The sequence below is a fragment of the Pithys albifrons genome, chromosome 1 (assembly GCF_047495875.1).
Source record: "Pithys albifrons albifrons isolate INPA30051 chromosome 1, PitAlb_v1, whole genome shotgun sequence".
Taxonomy (NCBI): Eukaryota; Metazoa; Chordata; class Aves; order Passeriformes; family Thamnophilidae; genus Pithys; species Pithys albifrons.
Window position 1 is genome coordinate 70991189 of NC_092458.1, and position 19602 is coordinate 71010790.

A 19602-nucleotide genomic window follows, 5' to 3' on the forward strand; every position below is an offset into this window, starting at 1 on the left:
GCTGTAGGCCCTGCGTTATTAAAGGACCTTTACTTTTTATCTTACCCTACACTAACGTGGCTCGAAGTCCTTTTTTGGGGGGGAAGGGTCATTCACGGCATCATTACAGGAGAGTAAATAGGAAACACTGCACTGTTCTTCTTCCGTGGAAAAGTTTCCCCTTTGTATCCCCTCCACAAGAATACGGGCATGTTCTTCTGCAGCGGCGGGACGACGAAGTGCCCCGGGGGCCGCGCTCCGGTGCCGTGGGGAGCCGGGAACACGCGTGGCGGGCTGCTCGGCGGGCACCGCGCCGTGACCTCCGCGGGGGGGACCGCACCGTAACCCCGGGAGGGAGTGTGTCCTGCTGGCAGCGCCAAGGCAAACAGGGAGCCGAGCGCTCAGCGCTACACCGGACTCAACGCGGAGCGTCCTGTAGCACAGATGTATGGGGCAAATCCAACTCCCATTCCGACGGCGGCTCCGGCTCCTGCCGCGACAGCGATGCCAGCTCCCCGCCCCGCCGTGCCCTGCCCTGCCCCGCCCCTCCCCGCCCCGCCGGACGGCGCTGCGATCGCTGCGGAGAGCGCTGCCCATCCCGCGCCGGGGCGGTGCGGGCGGTACGGAGCAGCGGGAAGCGCGTCCCGCGGGTGGCGGCGTGCACGGTCCTCCCGGGCTCGGCCATGCTGGAGTGGCCCCACGCTCCGCGGGGGTCACCGCTGCCCACCCGCCTCCGCCCGCCCGCCCGCCCATGAGCAAAGCCATGACCGCAGAGCCCCAGGGGCCAGATCTCAGTTTTCTGAACGAGGAGGAAGCCAGGGCGATTTTCCAGGTGCTGCAGAGGGACGCGGAGCTCCGGCGGGCAGAGAAGAAGAGAGTCAGGTACCGAGTTTCGCGCCCGCCCCGTCCGTGCCCTTCGCGCCCGCGCAGGTGGAGACGCGGAACGGGATTCGCGGCGGCCCCGCGGCCACTTCGCCCCCATGGGGAGAGAGGGACAGGAGGCGGCGGGGCCGCGCCGCCGGGAAGGATCTGCGCCGGCCCGGGCGCCGGGGACAGCAGGGCAGCGGGGCAGGGAGCGCTGGAATCTCGGAGGGAGGCGGCCGTCCTGCCAGGACACCGGGCAGCGCCCGTGCCTCCCCAGCGCCGGCGGCTGCGAGCCCGCCCGAGCCGCCTGTCCGGGCTCCTGGAGCATCGGAACGTTTGGGAAATGCGTGTTGTGACAGAGACGGCTCTGAGTCACGGCTGCGGCTTCCCGTGGCACCTCTCCTTCCCCCGGGAGGAGGAGGAGGCCGCTTCTGTTCTTCACTGTGCCGCTGGCAGGGGGTGTGGGCGAAAACACCGGTACTGGGAGACCACGGCGTCGGGGAGGTTGTGCCGGACCTTGCAGGAAAACGTGGCGGCTCTCGGGCAGATCCGGGAGCCCATTGTGGGAGCTTTTGGAAACCAAGCCAGGCACTCACCTGACTGAAAGGCTGTTCTCAAGTCATACAAGTGACTTCATTCAATTCCCGTATGAAGATACAGAATAACCTCGACCTTGCTTCTAGGTTGTATCTCCCCTGAGAGCAATCATGAAAGCTATTTGTGTTGATAGTGAAAGCAAAGGTCGAGGAATTGACAGAAATTGTGTTGGGAAATGAGACGTTTATTATTAAAGGTTACAATTTCTTCCCCCAAGTGAGACTTGGTACCTGTGAAGTGAAAGGCAGTGTCCTCTCAGATTCGCAAGTGGGCACTTTTCACAAGTAATGCTTTCGTAAGGTGTAGAAAGAATGTTAATAAGTAACATTTCCATCAAGTGGATTTTTGTATTGTGTATTTTATATTTCAGTTAAGTGGCTTTTATGATGGACATGGTTAAACATTGTGTGTCAACACTGACTTACATCTAAAACTTGTCTAAGTCTTCTGCAGCATGCAAACCCAGACTAAGTTAAGTTTGGCAATTTCTTTCTTCCATAATTTGGTGCTACTTTTCTCTTTTTGATTGCCTTCTGTTCCATGTGTCCCATTATGACCCCCCTCCAAAAAAAAAAAAGGAGGAATATTTTGCTGGATATGGGGTATTACATAGCTGGGTAGCTTGTAAGTTTAAAACTCTGGGAGAGACTAAAGCTGGAGCAAATGCATTGAGGTTTCTAATGCTATAGAGAATCTTGCAAAGTAATGGCCTGTTCTTGAACTCAAGGCTTTCATCTGCCATAAACATGGTATAAGAGGATGTTTCTGGTGATGCTTTACTGAGATGGAAGTGTATTTAAATCTTAGCTAAAGAGGCATTCACACATTGAGCAGAAGAGAGGTGAAGTGTTTATGACCAAGGCGCCATGCTGAAAATCTAGGTTAAACCCTGGATCTGTCAAAGGCTTTGTATGTGTCCTTGGGCAAGTTTCTTAATCTCTCTTGGGCCTAATAAAAGTACTTTCGTTCTCACTCCACTTGTCTACCTGGTCTAAGCTCTTCAGGCCAGGGGACTCCAATCAGGAGCAAACAGGTTCCAGTCTGTGTGGTGGTGCTACTATAATCAAAGTAATAACAGTGATCACCCTGGAGGGCCAAATCCTGCAGTTCTTATGTGACCACAGTGAGCTTCAGAGGCAATAAACAAAATTACATTTGTTCCTCTTTTTCCCATATGCCTGCCTCCTTGTCATTCTTATTACTAATATTTTGATAATTTGTAGATCTTTTTCCATTTAAAAGCTTTAAAATAATGTCTGAGCACTGTGGCAGCCCTCTCCTGGGATATTTTCAAAGTTTGATTTGAAGCTGTTTGATTTATGCTGTCAGTCAAATGAGGCATGTAGGGAATGCTATGCAATGGAAGGAGAATGCCATCAATACTGCTTTTCTTTGCACAAATTTACTAAAGTGAGTTGTCCTTCTAACTGCTCTTGAGCATGGTTTTGGAAAGAGCTAGCTGGAGCTGGGCAGAGCCAGGGAGCAAGTCAGTAACAAACGGTGGGCTTACTAGTCAAGTTTGTTCAGTGACCATCTGTATTTACAATATAGGTCCCTGTGTAGATTGATCTAGACTGGGTTGACAGAGGGAACGAAGCATTTCCTGGCAGACCACAAATCAGGTTCTAGTGACTGCACTGATCTTGTCTGTGCTGTTCGATGTCATATGAACAAGCACACAGCTGTCTGCCAGTCTCTTAAAAGATCATTGAAAAATTGAAATCCATTCCCAGATATAATTCTGGAATCAAAAAAGCAGGAACAAACTTTTCTGATTTTACAAGCGGCATTTGTTATATAGAGAAATGTTAGCACCAGTTAATTTTCCAAGATGAAACAAGAATAGAAGATGAATCCTGGCATTCTCTGAGGGTTATTGTGTCCAACACATGGCAACCATAGTTCAGGGGAGTTGATTTTCACATAAATATGAATATATTGCAGTGCAATTCTGGCCTTTTCAAATTCCTCTTCAAATATATTAAGGTTGTAATTGTTTCCAGACAAGCATATGTATTTTTTCTCTTCTTATTGCTTACCTACACTGGAACCTGTGTAGAACCACTGTATCTCTCTTCACCCAGACAGCCCAGCCCATGCCTTTGTGAAATCAAACACATACTGGGGATATTTTCTGGGAAAAGGCTAGTTGCTTTATACAACCCATCTCATCTCCCTTTCTCTCTGTAGCCTTTGTGTCGACTGGGAACCTGTGAGTTAGGTGGTCAGCTGTGTGCATTTGTGTAATTCTCAAAACCACGTTGTGCTGTTCCTCCTGATGCCCCAGCACATTCTCTGGGTACTGTTGGTCCTCTCTTGGCTCCCTTGGCAGGCCTCAGACCTCTAAGCCTGGCCTGGAAGATCTCTCAGTATTGCTTTCACTTTTACACAGAAACGAACTATGTGTCCTGTTTAACCTTTATTTGTTCTTGTCACTGGCAGGGAGCCGAGCTCCTGATGTGCCCTGGGCTGCAGGTTTCCAGGATTGACAGGACTCTTGTTGCCTTGTTTTCTCTTTCCACTGCCCTCTCGTGGCTCCTGCTAGCAGTACCTTTGAACAGCCACAGCAAACCAGCCGTACCTGACTCCTTGCTTGGAAAAAGTTCAGAGAAGCAGCAAAAGTCAACTTTGGTATAACTCACATGGCTGTTCATTGCTATATACACTGAATATAATTTATAATATTATTAATCACGTATTTAATAATTTAAAAGAAAAAATTGATATTAGTTTTGGACTTGGGTAACACTTGGCTTCAGTATTCTTTGTTCATCCAATTCATCTCATTCATAATACCAATTTGGTGAAAAACTCATTTGTCATAAGCGTTAGCATGGGAGACAGATGGAATTTAGGGTCTGTATATCAATATACCTGCATTGTTCCATAATAGTCATGGCAATGTTAAGGCAGAAGTCCAGCTCAAGTCATGAACTGCTATTTTAGTAATGCTTTATGAAACTGATGGAGGAGAAGGAGGTTCCTTCTCACAATTATTTCAATCACAGTTAGATGTCCAGGAGAAGACAAGGAAGAATACAGCAGGATCGGAGTGCAGTTATCATGTTCAGATGGCTCCTTAACAATTCAGTTTCCATAAGAACACAGTGAATGCCTGCTGTAGGAACAGTTATTAATGCCACAGATTAGCTTTCCATATGTAATGAAATAGGCCTGAAAATCACAACATAAAAATATTCCTGTTGTTATTTGACTTAGGGTTTCAAGACTTCAGAGTGCAACCAACTCATCCTCTTAAGCTTTGAAAAAAGAATTGACAGCTAATACTTGCACAGAGAGCCCCAGGTCTCAAAGGCTACACAAAACAACTTTTCTGTCCTTTATCCAAGAAGCCTGTGGGTGGGGTGAAGGGAGGCTGGCTCCTTCCCATCTATTCAGGACAGCACTTCAGAGCCTGGCAGGTAGCAGAGGAACTGGCAGTTCCTATTGGAAGGCTCAGCAGCACAGGGGAATGAAGCTATGGGATACAGAGGTGGAGTTACTGCCTTTCATCTCCAAGACAACTCCTCCCTCTGCAGAGTGTGCAGAGACAGACAGTGCCCAAGCAGCCGTCTTTCCAGTCACTTCTGGGGCTCTGAGGCCTCATAATGTCTGGGCACTGGGTCTTGAGATGCACCTGCACTGACTGAACAGCACCAGGGCCCAGAGAAAGCAGATGAGATGAGAGGATCCAGGAGACATGGAGCCAGCTACTTAAAAGAGGCAGCAGGTACAGGGATGTGGCATGGGAACAGTGGGAACAGCTGGTACATTTGCAGGTTGTCAAAAAATGGACAGTTGGGAGATACAGAAGAAGAGGCATTGATAAATAGAAAATTAATTTAAAAGGACATAACAGCTCTGTATTCTTTAATAACTTTTATTTAGGGGATTTGTCTTTTTTATATAATGCTCCTATTATGACTATATACAGTAGCCTTATGCTGGTTTTGTGTATTAATCCTTAAGAAAGAGGGAAATACTCTTCACTTTCAAATGAGACATTGAAAATAACTGAGAGACTGAGCCACTGAATGGGGAAATGAACCTACCTCCCTGAATAGCAGTTTACCTTCTAGATCATGTTTCAAAAACTAACTATGCCTGTATTGTGTAAGGACTATTTTCTCTTTTTCAATAGGAAGAATGGCAAAAAATTAATCACCAGCCTAGAGAATATCTTGGGCACTGGCCACTGTCTATGAATAGGAACTGAAAAAAAAGAGGAAAGGGTAATGGAGCTTTTGATAGAGAAGAGCACTTATTCCATTTGCATTAAGTTATTTTGCTCTTTTCCACTTGTTTTATGTTTTTGCATTTTTATTTTTGTTTAGTAGATTTATTTTACAAATGACAATGTGACTAGATGGCAGCAAAACTGAAGTTTGTTTTAATTTATTCTCAAATTTAAAGATGAAAAGCATATGAAATTAATTGAGAGGTACAGTCAGCACCACTCACTGCTTCTTCACTGTTGATGACCCATTAACAACATATGATTCTTGTGGGAAAGATGAATCCCCTCCTTAGACTGTTCTAAACAAGTCTCTGCAATAAATAATTTGGATGTAGTTGTTTGTTACAGAAACACAACTGTTCTTCCTGCCTCACAGCAGATCATTTGCTGAGTTCATTTATTGCAAGTAATTCCTTACTGTATTCTTTTGGTTGACATTTGCTCTTACGGTTCTGACAGTAGAAGGTGTGAATAAAACACTGCATGGGAAATGTATTTTTTCACCTTTTTCTATCCTCATAACCTTGGGAAGGCATTTGTTGCAGAAGTGCAGACATACTCAGCTTTGTATGTATGTAAGCATGTTTATAGTTGGTGGTTCAATTATATTGTCTTGCTTACAGTTTGAGGGGTCTGCCATTGCAGCCTTTATTTTGTCATAGTCACAAAAGTAGTCCTCTTTACCCTCTTGGAGACAGAGAAAGTTATTGAGTGATAGAGATCTAACTTTGCGACCAAACTCCTCCTAATTACAAAGAATTTTTAGAATCAACTCCAAAATACATGAGCTGCATGGGAGGAGAGCAGGCAGGATACCAGGATAGCAGCACTACTTGGGAATATTGTTGTTCCACTGGAGTTCCCTCCCTGAACAAAGCATTAATAAAGAAATTCTTTCATAAGAGATACTCCACCCGGGAATGTTTCAGGGCGCAAGTGTTCTATTGTGTCGTGTTTGTGGAGGAGATACTGTTATTACTTACCACTGATACTGTGCCACTGGCATGTTTCGTGGTTTGTCAACACTTAGGAAAACAGGTCCTTGAAGCCCTGAAGTGCTATTATGCTAAGGAAGTGCAAATAGAAGCAAAAACAGCAGGGAAGACTGATTTGAAAACCTTTACTCGGTTTGGTAAACAATTACTGTCATAAATAATCCCATTTTGGGACTTCCCTTGTTGGAGTGGGGATACTGTAACCAAATGCAGTTAGTTAAGTTGTGTATCAAGTTTTTCCTCATTGTGTTTTTTAATAGTCCTGTATTGTGGTGAGGTTTGGAGGAACTGGGGCTTCACATGGAGTAAGGAAGAGCAGATAGAAATGGCCAGGGGCAGGTGGGTGCAGCATGTGCCTTTTTCTCTGTTGGTGTTTAGCCCGGTCCATCTGCGCTAGGTAGACCAAAATCTGTGGTATAACTCCAGTTTTACATCTACAGAGCAGGGTACAGATCAGCACTGTGCCAGCTTGTTGGTCTTGTCCTGTCATAGTGAACTAATTTCAGTGTTGATCCTTTTCTCCAAAGCTTTGCTCTTCTTTGTGTTTGAGAGCAGGGAGCTTCTATGGTGTCTGTGGTGGTGGAAGGACACCCAGGAGCACCTTCTGAGTTGTGTGACATTTCAAAGATCCTGTCTATAGTGCACTGAGTGTATTTCTTCTTTTTCAGGTTACTGGGGCCATGGTGGCTCCCCACAGTGGCTCCCCACAAGGCTGGCAGGACAGGGACTTGCCAGACGGGCAGCCCCAGCTGGTCACTGTGGTGGCATGGCAGGGCCATGGCCAGGCTGGGGGCTGAGTCAAAGCCAGGGTCGGGGGCAGGCCTGGGGAGGACACCCAGGTCTGCCCCAGCCCAATGGTGATGGCACAGGGACATGGCCAGGCTGTGAAGTCACATCAGGGTCAGGTTTGGTGGCAGTGCCCAGGGTCAGCCATGGCCCTATGATGGCTGGTCAGGCCAGGGGTGGGATGTCAGCTCAGGGCTCAAGGCAGTAGCCATGCACAGGCAGACCTGGGGATGCATCTGGGAATGGAACTGGGGCAAGGCCCAGTGGGACAGCCTCAATTTAAAAGCAACTTCCAGGGACAGAAGGCCTCACCCTTGCTGAGAACTGTGGCACTTTTTGTGACACTTTTCCCAAGGCCACCAGCTCTGTTTTTCCTTAGTTGCTCCAGGGACCTGGCAGCCAAACTCACAAGATCAGGAAGGACATAGGACACTTTGATCCATGCTCATTCAAACAGACACCTTGTGCCAGGGTTTTCAGGCTATTAAGACTAAAGTTTGCATTTTCAAGTGACAAAACAGTGTACAAATTAAAATCACAAAGATTATTACTGTTACTATTATCTAGCCCACTTTCTGATGTCACTAGTGCTGCCAAAAATAAGATACCATTGAAACTGATGAGATTTAAGCCAAGGCTTACTTTTAAGCCCATGGGTAGACACTTTCTAAGTCCAAGCTTAAGCATGAAAGTCGAATTAATTGTCAAATTTGTCTATTGCATAGGTTGAACAGGCTTCAAAATTAAGTAGGTCAGACACAGCAGTACCAGCAAGCATTAACTGCTGAGTAGACAGTCAATACAGGGAGTTATTCTGGAATAACTAATGCAGAACAGTTCAATTTTGTTTGGTTTTTCCATGGAGCTGTGACCCAGTTAAAGATTCATGCACCTTGTAGAAGTCTGTGCACTTCCCATTTTTGACCTACCAATAGTAATGTCTCTGTGTTCTCAACACCATCTGTTTCCTCCACAATTCAAGTGTGGAAGTTAAATTAATAATTGACATTAGTGGGTATTGGAAATGGCCATTAGGTGGAAGATGACAACTTTGCACACTAAGCAAGCAGAGAGTCATGGAGGTGCCTGGGGAAGAGAACTGTCTGAAGTGCTGAAAACATCAGCAAAGTATGGTCACATTTGCTTTAGCTCAGTTTTCTTATGTATGTTTATTGAAAGTTGTTTCTAACACCAGTGGCATGTGTGGCAGAGTCCCTGGGCCTCTGGAAGGTGATGCCACTGAAGTGTAACATGCACTGCTTGTCACTGCTGTGAGGAAAGGAATGAGTATCAGTTTCTCTTGCTGACAGCTTCTATATACTGTCTGTGTCCCAACACCTTCAAGTCCTTGCGTGTATTTCAGAAATAATGTATTGGTTATGCCAGTAAGTCAGGAAAGTGTGGCACAGAAACGTGTTTGATTTGTGTTCAGAGTGGCTGGATAACTCCCCACCTGTACTGGCACATCTGTGCTCTGGTGGTGTGCTCAGGGTACGTATGTCGTGTAGCCCTGTCAAAGACTACTGCACATGCTTTCTGTGGTGAAGCCCAAGGTGCTGGAGTTTTGCTGGATTTGGTCCCCGAGGTACATCCAATTCTCGTGTCCCTCTGTCACGCAGCACCTGCACCTCCTGTAGATGTGGCTCTCAGTGAGGCCTGGCTAATGGCTGAGAGCAAAGCTACTTGGGCTGTATGTTAAGACTTCAGCTTGGTTTCTATTAGACACTGTTTTGATGGCGTTTTAAAAAGTGTTGCTATGTGTCTGCCTCCTTTTCTTCTTTAAAGTGTAGGGTTTTTTCAGTGTTTTTTGTATACTGAGTTTAATCATCCTTTACAATCTTTCTGCTCTCTGTATCCAGTTTTCAAGTCAAGCGAACTTTCGCCCAATGGAGTTTTGAACTTTGGGCACAGAGACTCTTTTCTGTTTCACAAATTTAACACAGGACTATATAAACTAAGGACTGACCTCAGTTTGGTCTTTTCTGCACTTGTTTTAAATTGAAAAATTGCTTAATTCCTCAGAGCTTACAGTCTGAAAAATTTCACTTCTTACATATTTCATGCAAAAATTCATTAAAGCAGGTATGGAAAAATGGGACTTTTTCCTGAGAATTTGTGCCTCTAAATGCTCACATGAAATATATTTCTAATCCTTCTTTGCAGTTAAATTATTGTATTAACACTGTTAAGTGTAATAAGCTATTTAAATGCCTGCATTTTAAACTCCTACCAGAAACTAAATTCTTTTTCTTAGTTTTGCCTCAGAAATAAATAGATCCATGTACTGGTACCATATTAATTGTGACCAAACACATCAAACCCACAAAACAGAAGTTAGGAGTAATTGATGAAAAGTGCAATCTTTTTACACTTTATTGCACATAAAGTAGATACAGTATACCTTGTGGTTGGCATAATCAAGGAGCTGCAGTACTTCTGGTTGCCATGTGTTTGGGTTTTTAGATGCAGGGATCTGAGTGCCGAAAGCTGTAGCAGTGTGGCTGGGGTGCTCTGCAGTCTGTTTATTCCTCCATTTTAGACTTGTATATTGTTAAATATATATTTATATTATATATAAAATTATATGCATGTAAATATTGTATTTTAAAGTATGATTCTGCTATAATATTTCTATTTCCAATGGAAGAGTTGTGATAAATTGTGAGATTCTAAGCTACTATAGCAGAGGATCCATGTATTATATACAAGTATATAAGGATTACATTTCCAGATGAAAAACATCCACTGTGTCAACATTTAAAGCTTACATTAATTCTTGTGACCTCTTTCCTTAATTTAAAGCAATGTAAATGAGGCTTTTGTAGTATTACAGTAACACATAAACTGTGTGCATGTACACCCTGACCTGTCTTACTTCTGTTGTCCAGAATTGTAAACTCAGCTCAGTGTGAGACTCTGCACAATTATCTGAGATTACAAAGGTGTGTTTTGAGAGCCCTAGGCTTCAAGCTTAACTCTGTACAAACTAATGTCTAATCCTGTTTGGAGCCTCAGTTTTAGAGCTTTGTCCAGATCCAAGGGCTGTCATACACAAACTTGGTTGTAGAAGTGAGACATTGATCTTAATCTGAAACCAATTCCCCTCATTCAGAGTTCTTACCTTGCCTGTGCCTTATTTCTTGTTTTTCTTCTTATGTTGTTCCCTAGGAAAGGCTTTCCTTAAAGGAAGTCTACAATAACATGAGAAATAGCATCTGCATTTTATGTCTTTGTAAGGCAGTTAAATTTATAATACATGGCTGAGCTGTAAATTCTTGCATGCCAACAATATTTATAATGTTTCTTTGCATGCTAATAATATTTATAAAAGATCTCACAATCAGCTAGCAGCTCTACCCTGGAAGAGTAAATACATCTGCTGTTAATCATTAGCTTCAGCTTTACTAAGAGACCTGATCCTCAGCCTTTCAACCCATCATGTGGCACACATGGTATACATCTGCATTCCTATGTAAGATTTCCAGGACAGAAATTCAAGAGCTCAAAACTTGCTCCTGTCAGGCAGTGGTTTTGGATTGAGACTGCATCTATCCCTGCAAACAAACCAGAATTTTTACATGAAGAATTATATACATTACCTCTATTAGCATATGTTAATGCTAATGGAAACACCTCTTAAAGAAGTAATGTCATTAGAGATATTAAACTACTACCATTCAGAAGCTATGTGACACACTTTAAAATGACAGGTAGCCCTTCTTTCCGTTGCATCATGAATTTGTTTTGTTATTACCCTATAATATTGGCAGGTAGCTTGCAAGTATTGACAGTATAATAAAGTAACATTCTTTTCTTTCACTGTCATTTGCCATCTATACCTCTCTGTCCTCGTCTCTAAAACATTCTCATAGTGTTTTCCCCTGTTTTGCACACAGTGTAGAAGGAATGGCAGAGCTGGAGAGTCACCAACAGTTGTGGCATTATTAGCAGTATCCACAGAATCACAGAATATACTGAGTATTCTACCTCATTCACTTTTATTGTCCAGCAGCCCAAAGGACTTAAAGCTTTCATAGTCTAAGTATGTATAACTCCAAAGGATACACACTTAGAGCCTTTTCTACTTGTTCCAGCAGGGTCCAAACCATGTTGTCCTTGTAAACACAAGGTATCTGCTAAGAAATAGTTTCATGTTACTTGTAAAATTTTGAGGCATTGTTACAGCTTGAGATGGGTGATTAATTGCCTTCAGCTCTCGTGATACCAGTTTTCAGTGCTCTCTACTTTCAAAACTTAGACTTCATGAAGATAGCCATTGAGCTTCTGATTTCAGAGCTGTAACTGAGAACTTCTGACTCCTGAGCTGCCGGAGCAGAGGAGTTATGTGGTCAGCATGAAAATTAAATTCATACTTACCTTTACAACATTTCCTACTTCTCTGTTTCAAAGGAAAGCATCATTCTGTGCTCTTGCTCAGGGAAGCAGACAAAAGCTTCAAAGGGAAAGGAAAACAGCAGCTAGTGTAAGTCACGTGTGGTGTATTTATTTCATATAGTTTAATATGAGAAGTTAATGCTTTGGGGGAAAAAAATGAGGTAACTCTTGGCCACTGTACAGAGAGCACTTAAGTTAAAGACTTGTAGACACAAAAGACATTGTGACTTACAGAGTAGAAAGAAGCATTCAACCCACAGTGGGAGACGGATGAAAATGTTTCAAGCATGCTGATAGTCTCGCTTCTATGTGGATTGTGTGTAATGAATGTACACATTGCCACTGTATTAGACTATCTCAAAGCAGCTAATCAGCTTTAATTTAAAAGAATAAATTTGCTCAATAAAGGTACTGTAATAATGTCAGATGTGTGACTTTTTCCTACTTTTAATTAAAAAGAAAAAAGGTGAAAATGGAAGGGTTTTCCCCATGGGCAGATAAGATGGAACTTCAATAACGGCAGAAAAGCTGTTCTGGCTTTAACTAATTTATTCCCTGAGTGTATCTCTGACACACACAGCAGGACTTAATGTGTGAGTCTAATATCTATTGTCAGAAAAGTGTTCTGAGGGCAAAATCATATTTACAGTTTCCAGCCATCTATTTTACGTAGTTACTTGAAAGGGTATCATGGGCAGAAGTTGTATCTTTGTGTTTTAAGTACTTCTGTCTACTAAATATACAGTCTAGGAGGAAAAACTAGAGAAGATTAATTAACTTCTCACTTTCTTCCAACTTCCATCTCTGGTTTTGCACATTTTCAGAATCTAAGTATTTTGGGATAGTTGTGAGCTGCCAACTTGATGCAGTAATCAAAATGGCATTGAAAACATGCAGTTCAGTGCTGGGCTGTGAAGTGTTTGTCCTGTCCTTCAGGTTAATCTTTCTTGGCACTTCCAGTTACTTCTTTCCATCCAGAGGTATCACCACTAGGTGACTCTCCCTCCCACACTCTGACCTGATGCCTTTTCACGATAGTGAAAGTGCCCTTCCATTACATTAATTGGTGTTTGGATCATGGTCAGTAACAAACAATGAGCCAATACACTCTTTGTTCTTCATTGTTGTGGCACATCTTCTTTGCCCATACACAGCTTTAGTTCTATTGCTCACATACTCAGAGAAATACAGCTTATGGCAACTTAGTGGGTTCATGGGCATTATAAAATAAATACACAATAACAAAAACAATGGAAAGATGAAGACTTAAATAGAAAACTACTATTTCAGGAGAAGAAAAAATTAAATTTGAGTGCTTGATTGGCAAAGATCCAGCAGGCTAGATACGAGCATTATTCCAACAGGTTTTGTTCATCAAAATAGGGAAGATCTTGATTCTTCAGATAATTACTGCAGAAATGCTTCATTTTACAAATATCAAAGCATCAAATAAGTGCATTTTCAGTTAGATCTTTTTACATTGTCTTGTAGTATGTGCAACCAAAACATGGGAGTCAGTTTTCCTCTGTGATTCACCTACTTCTGCATAATGTTTTACATGTAATAACGAGGCTGACTTTGTTCATTTTCATTAGCCAAACAGACAGAAGTATGTCAGAAAAATAAACAAAAGATGCTTTAATGTGAGTCAAAATACACCAGCTACTAAGAATAAAGATTGCCTTAGAAAACAGACCTATTGTGTGTCAGAGGTGGTAGGAAAGAGTATGTTGACTCTATCTCGTTATTTTTCTTCCTGGTAGGATTAACCTGCCACAGGACCTTTTCTGGCACCTTGGTAACCAGAATGTTGTTGTTATTGCTATTCTATGTTTCTAGGAAATAACAGATCAAATTTTTTTCAAATTACTTCAGCTGTGGTAGTTTTTGCCATTGCCAGTAATACTTCTTTTCCCCCTTTTTCCCAAATATGACACCTTGAAAGTATGTATTTAAATTATTTTCAGAAAATTAAAAGGAACTATAAGTAAGAAAACATTCTTGCATACATGGTTTAGAGCTACCCATGGCTGTGACAACAGCCTGACTTTTCTAGAAAAGTAGGTCATAGAAGTGATGGAGTTGCACAGTTCCCCAGTACAACATAAATGTATAAAGCAGTGGGAGGGGGGATAAGTTGATGTAAAAACATTAGGAAATAACAGATTATTCAGGTACTATATTTTAACATCTCTGGCCTTTCCTTGCTGACAGAGTAAGAAATATAAACAGAATAAAAAGAAAAGCTTGGTTTGGGTAACTTTTTTTGCAGGTTATCTGCTCTGCTGTATGTTTTATATAATGCTTTCAACATTGTTTTTATCTGCAATGCTTTCAGGCTTGTCTTTTCAGACACTGAGAGCTTTGATCCAATGAACAAATTGGATCTGCTTGTTCTTCACCTGGTGTAATTCCTTGTGCTCTGTGGTTGCTGTGTATCTGTTCTCTTGTGTGATGTGTGTGGTTAAGAGTCCTTTAGGGCCAAGTGCTGCTCTGCTGAAATCAAGAGGAATCATAATTTCTGCTTTGGCAAAAGTGGGATTGAGTCCTTTGTCCCCTGCAAGCAGCAGAGGTGTCCCCAGATGTCCTATTTGGCAACCCAGTTTCTACTACCTTGCATATCTCTGTCTTCTGCTTTGTATTCAGGATGAAGATGGTAAAGAAAATAGCTTTCCTCTTAGAGTAGCAATTAAGCTCCTCATGATCCTAACAGGAAGTGGCAGGGAAGGCTACATGTCTATTGACAATATTTATGGTAACCCACATGAAAGTCTAGTACACAGAAACATTTAGGTTAACTTTTCCCTGGAGATGTCTGTAAGAAATTCTAGGACATCCTTGTACCAATAAGGAAGAGATGTTTTTAAAAACAGTGTAAAGAAATTGCTCCTGAGTGATTCATTAGTTTAGATGCTGTGTAGGATAATAGATGAGAAAAGGTAATGAGGTGTAGCCTGTGAGGTCATTTAGGATTGCTGCCTGCTCTGGTTTGTGAAGCAGTCTCCTGAAAGTTATCCTGGGAATGGACTTGCCCTTAATCCTACAACAGTTTACAGAGACTTTTCCCAGTCACAGTGTTGTCTCCTCTCAAGAGGAAGTGGCCTCAAGTGTCCAAACGTGGCTGCAGACAAATGAGGAGGAAGGCTGGATGGAGCAGACAGAGAAGCAGGATTGCTATATTTGGTTTAGAGGGCAGTAGGTGTTTTGACACTCCTACGGAGCAGTCTCTCAATATATAATTGGTAATCCGAGTAACAATAGCGCTGCCTCAGAGGCAAGTTCATTGCAATCCTGACTGCAGATACCATCTCCTGCTGTAATTGTTCCTTGAGATGGGCTTTCCTTCTGGCTCACAACTGCGGTTCATTAGTATCATGAGGGGGCACATAAACTTGACAGAGCAGGTATGTAGGGAAATGATGTGGTTTGGCTGGGAGTCATCATGAAGGAGAAATACTTAATAGTCATGCAATATTGCAATTACATAATGTGTATCATATTAATATTATTCGTTGCTGAAATAAGTATGTATGCTCAATATATGGGCCTGCGTGTATGCATAAATATAAATATGCACAAGCAGTTTAAAGGATTTATTTTGTGACCTGGGGCTGACAGCACAATTCCAAACCAGTACATTCACAGATAATGAGTACAGATAATGCCAAGCACGTACTCGTAAAGACTTTAAGCGTTTAAACATTAAAGTCAGTGTTCATGCAAGACTTTCCATAGATTTCTCAGTGCAAGGCACGTTCGTGCAATGCCTCATAGGGTCGATGTTAGAGTAAGTGTGGGGGGTTTATGTTTTCCTAGTCCCTGGGATGCCTGATCGTGGAGAAGAGAGGTGGTTGTATCTCCATCCTGCGGGATGCACCGTGTGCCCCTGGATGCAGCCGCGGGGAGGCGCCGGGGCCCCGCCGGCTGCCCCGGGAGCGCAGATCTCGTGTGTCTCCTGCGAGCGCCGTCCCTGCTGGGTTCTGGAAGTCCTTGGGATGGATTGTAACAGGTGGTCTATCTCCATCTGGGGTCTCCAGCAGCCCTGCCGTGGCCTTGCTCTCTGGGCGGGCGCTGTGGCTGCAGCCGCTCCCCAAGTGCCTCCTGCCTGGCTCTGTGTGCTCTCACTCCTCACTGGTAGGGCCGGGGGAGTGAGGTCATGAAGTTGGCTCCTGAGAGCACATTGTTCATCCCCTCCTGTTCCACATCACTGCTAGGCTGCATTCCAAGCTGCAGAATGCATTTATAGTGTTTAGTCACTCCCATAGTGCGCTAATATCTGCGATAATTAACATTTTTGCCTTTCTAATAAGTTTATTTGGAAAGGCTAATACATGTAGCTGTGTAATCTTCTTCAAGGGAAATACTCATTTTCCCAAAACATCTCCCTCCAGCCTTCCTCCTCATCAGATGCCACCAGATGAACAGTCTAGTACGGACAATGTACTATGTATAAATTCCAGAGCAAAATAAACCCATTTCCAGTCTAGCTATTTAATTTGAAGTATATTTTGTGAGGTAGTGTTCTCTTAGATAATACAACTTTTTAGTTAAATTGATAACTGAAATAACTTATTACTCTGAGAACATCTGTACTCCTGGATATGGGTTTTTCCACAGATTAAGGAGGCAGATGTACAGGAAAGCCTTGCTCAAGCACTGGTATTACATCTCCAGGCTGTGCACAAAATCTTGTTTCGTTGCTGTCAGAGTCAGTTGGGGTGTGGATTTGCTGCATTTGCATCTATACTTTAGGCACTTATCTAATGTAATTTGAAAACAAGTAACTTTGCATGTCCACTGCACTATTCCCACACCTTTGCAACTGAACCTTATTCTTTTATGTCCAGCTGAACAATTCATTCCCCTGACCTCTTGGTCTAAAACCTGAACTTACTACTAAATAACTTCTATAGCTGCAGCCACAGGTGTGTAGCCTGTGCAGACTTCACCTCAGTGTGGCAGAACATTAATACTCATTGTTAGTTGCCCCATACATATTAAGCACAGGCAGAATCACTATGCAGCAAGGAAAGAGGAAAATGTGATAAACTTGTTCAACACATTGCATGAATATCTGTTAGCTGAATTCACAATTTATTGTTCTTTGCACAAAAAATGTGTAGTGGACACCTCACTGTCAGGGCGTCAGTGATCTTTCTCTTGAAAATAAAAATAATATTTTTACTGCTTCTTAAATGAGTGAATAAACATTTCAAAAATTGCTTTGTTAGGGTGTTACTTATTCTAATTTGATTATTGGCTGAACTTTCAATTAGTTTTACAATGCTTACAAATTATTACCTTATTTTTGCAAGGAAAAAGGATGCACTTCTTCAAGGCAGAGAATAATTCAAGCATATGAGTTCATCCCCATAACCTGGTCACATAGTCTTACTTGTTAGGCTGGAGAACTATGCTGTCACAAAAACTTTTATGTGATTGCTGTGAACATATCATGTCCCACTGTATCTTTTAAAAAGTCATTGTATGTAGAAATATACTGTAAATGTTTAAATTGACAACAGGTAGAGTTCCTAATGATGTGCCTGTAAATATTTAAAATGCTTAAAATATTTTTTCCCTTTCCAGCAAACTTCTGAAGAGAAAGAAGTCTGAAAAAGGACTGCAGGGAGTGACTGGAGAATGGTTTGAAGAAATAAAAAGGAAAAAATTTCAGAATTACATTGATGTCAATAGAATGTTAAAACCACCATTAGAGCATCAGCTAAGGAAGAGCAAAAATATCAGTGAGTTGCATTTTTTCCATTTTCTTATCTATATAATAACAGTCACCAAACCAATGTCTTATAGCATTTCAGAGTGTAATAGCCAGCAAGTTTCTGAAACTGCATTGAGTTTCTTCTCATACCATAGTTTTACCAAAGATATGTTTTCAAAATTACTATGTTTCTTCAAGCAGATTCTGTTAAAATCACAGCTGGGAGTCACAACAGAAAATGCCTGATACTGTTATGCCATAGTCAGAATCACAGTATAGCCCAGGTTAGAAGGACATCTGAAGGTCATCAGGTTGGAAAAGGATCCTGGATGAGATTATTTAGAACCCTTTGCAATCACATACTGTAAACCTCCAGTGATGGGGACTCCATCACATCCCTGGGGAGGCTGTTTCAGTAATTAGTTGTCCTCACTGGAAAAATTTCTTTCTTAATAAAGATGAAGTTTGTGTAATTATAGTAACTACAGTGATGCTTTCCCAGTCAAAGCAGTGATGTTTACTTTGTACAAAAATATTGTGATTTATCCCCAGCTGGCAGTTAAGCACTACACAGCTGCTCACTTACTCCCCCACAGTGGGATGGGGGAGAGAATTGGAAGGCTGAAAGTGGATTGAGATAAAGACAATTGAATAGGTAAAGCAAAAGCCATGCACATAGGCAAAGCAAAGCAAGGAATTCATTCACCACTCTCCATGGCTAGGCAGTTGATCAGCCATCTCCAGGAAAGCAGGGCTCCATCACATGTAATGGTGACTTGAGGAGACAAATGACATCATGCTGAATGTGTCTCACTTCCTTCTTCTTCCTCCAGATTTTTGCTGAGCATAACACCATATGGTCTGGAATATCCCTTGAATCAGCTGGGCTCAGCTGTCCCAGCTGTGTCCCCTTCCAACTCCTTGTGCAACCCCTGGCCACTCTTTGGGCAGAAAAGGCCTTGGCTCTGTGAAAGCCTTGCTTTTAAGTAATGAAAACATCCCTGGATTATCAACACTGTTCTCAGCACAAATCCAGAACACAGCCCCATGCAAGCAACTATGGAAAAAATTACCTATCCCAGACAAAGCCAGCACATTCTCTACTCCTTATTCCATGCCATTTACATCATGCCCAGGTCCTACACTATCTAATACATCCTCATTATCCACCCTGATGCCTTCCCATCATTTGATATTATACACAGGTATCATTCCCTTAGTCTATGGACCACCCCTGTAAAACATCTGTAAAATGTCCATAAAATGTCCACAAACACCCATAAAATGTCCACTGAGTTAATTTAGTCCATGACTTTGGGCTCCATCAGTTGTGATGGTTGCTCAGGACAGGAGAGGTGGTGTGTTGCATGGCGTTACTGGGCGCCAAAGCCAGCTCAGGCTGGGTCACTGCTGCACTTGCACTGCTCCTTGCAAGGCTTGTCCTGCACTGGTTTGGGTGGTTCCCGCTGATAGTAATTCCTATAATATGCAGCTCAAATCATGGGCTTACAGTCTCCACCCCTGGTACCTTTGGGCCAGGTTATAGGCTTTAACATTGCAAAGAACTCCCCTCCCTGCTCCCAGCCTGGCTAGTAACAAGGGGGTCCTGCTATTGTAATTCCCATAACACACAACTCAGATCTTGGCTTACAACAATCTAAAGGTGTTTTCATTACCATCTCCACCCCGAAGACAGACCACCTTTAGACCAGACCATCTGGTTTCGCATTGCACTTAACTCTTCCCCTTGCCCCTGCTCTGGCTTGGACTTACCCACATACTCTAGTCCCTCAAGGGTATACCTGCTTCAAGTGGCTGGACTTATCCACTGCCTAAGTCCATTTCAGGTGCACTTTTTCCAGCAAGACCTCCTCCATAGGCCACAATGACTTCAGAGACAGACCTCCGCCAAAATGGCCTTACCCCTGGCTGCAGTCCCTGCAGGGGAGTACCTGCTCCGTCGTGGTCTTGCCCATGGCTACATGCTTTGAGGTTGTCCAGCAGCCACAGATGCTTTTAGGTGTAGCTTC

General features: G+C 42.9%; 1 protein-coding gene across 1 annotated transcript in view; it reads left to right on the plus strand.

The window, feature by feature from the left end:
• The first annotated feature begins 555 nt into the window (after positions 1–555).
• Positions 556–19602, plus strand: part of LOC139671576 (protein O-glucosyltransferase 3-like) — a 53677-nt gene continuing 34630 nt past the window's right edge. Inside the window, exons 1-2 of the mRNA XM_071554634.1 lie at positions 556–861; positions 17443–17600. Of these exons, the coding sequence (XP_071410735.1) occupies positions 731–861; positions 17443–17600 (289 nt within the window). The 5' untranslated portion in view covers positions 556–730. The remainder of the gene's footprint in view (positions 862–17442; positions 17601–19602) is intronic.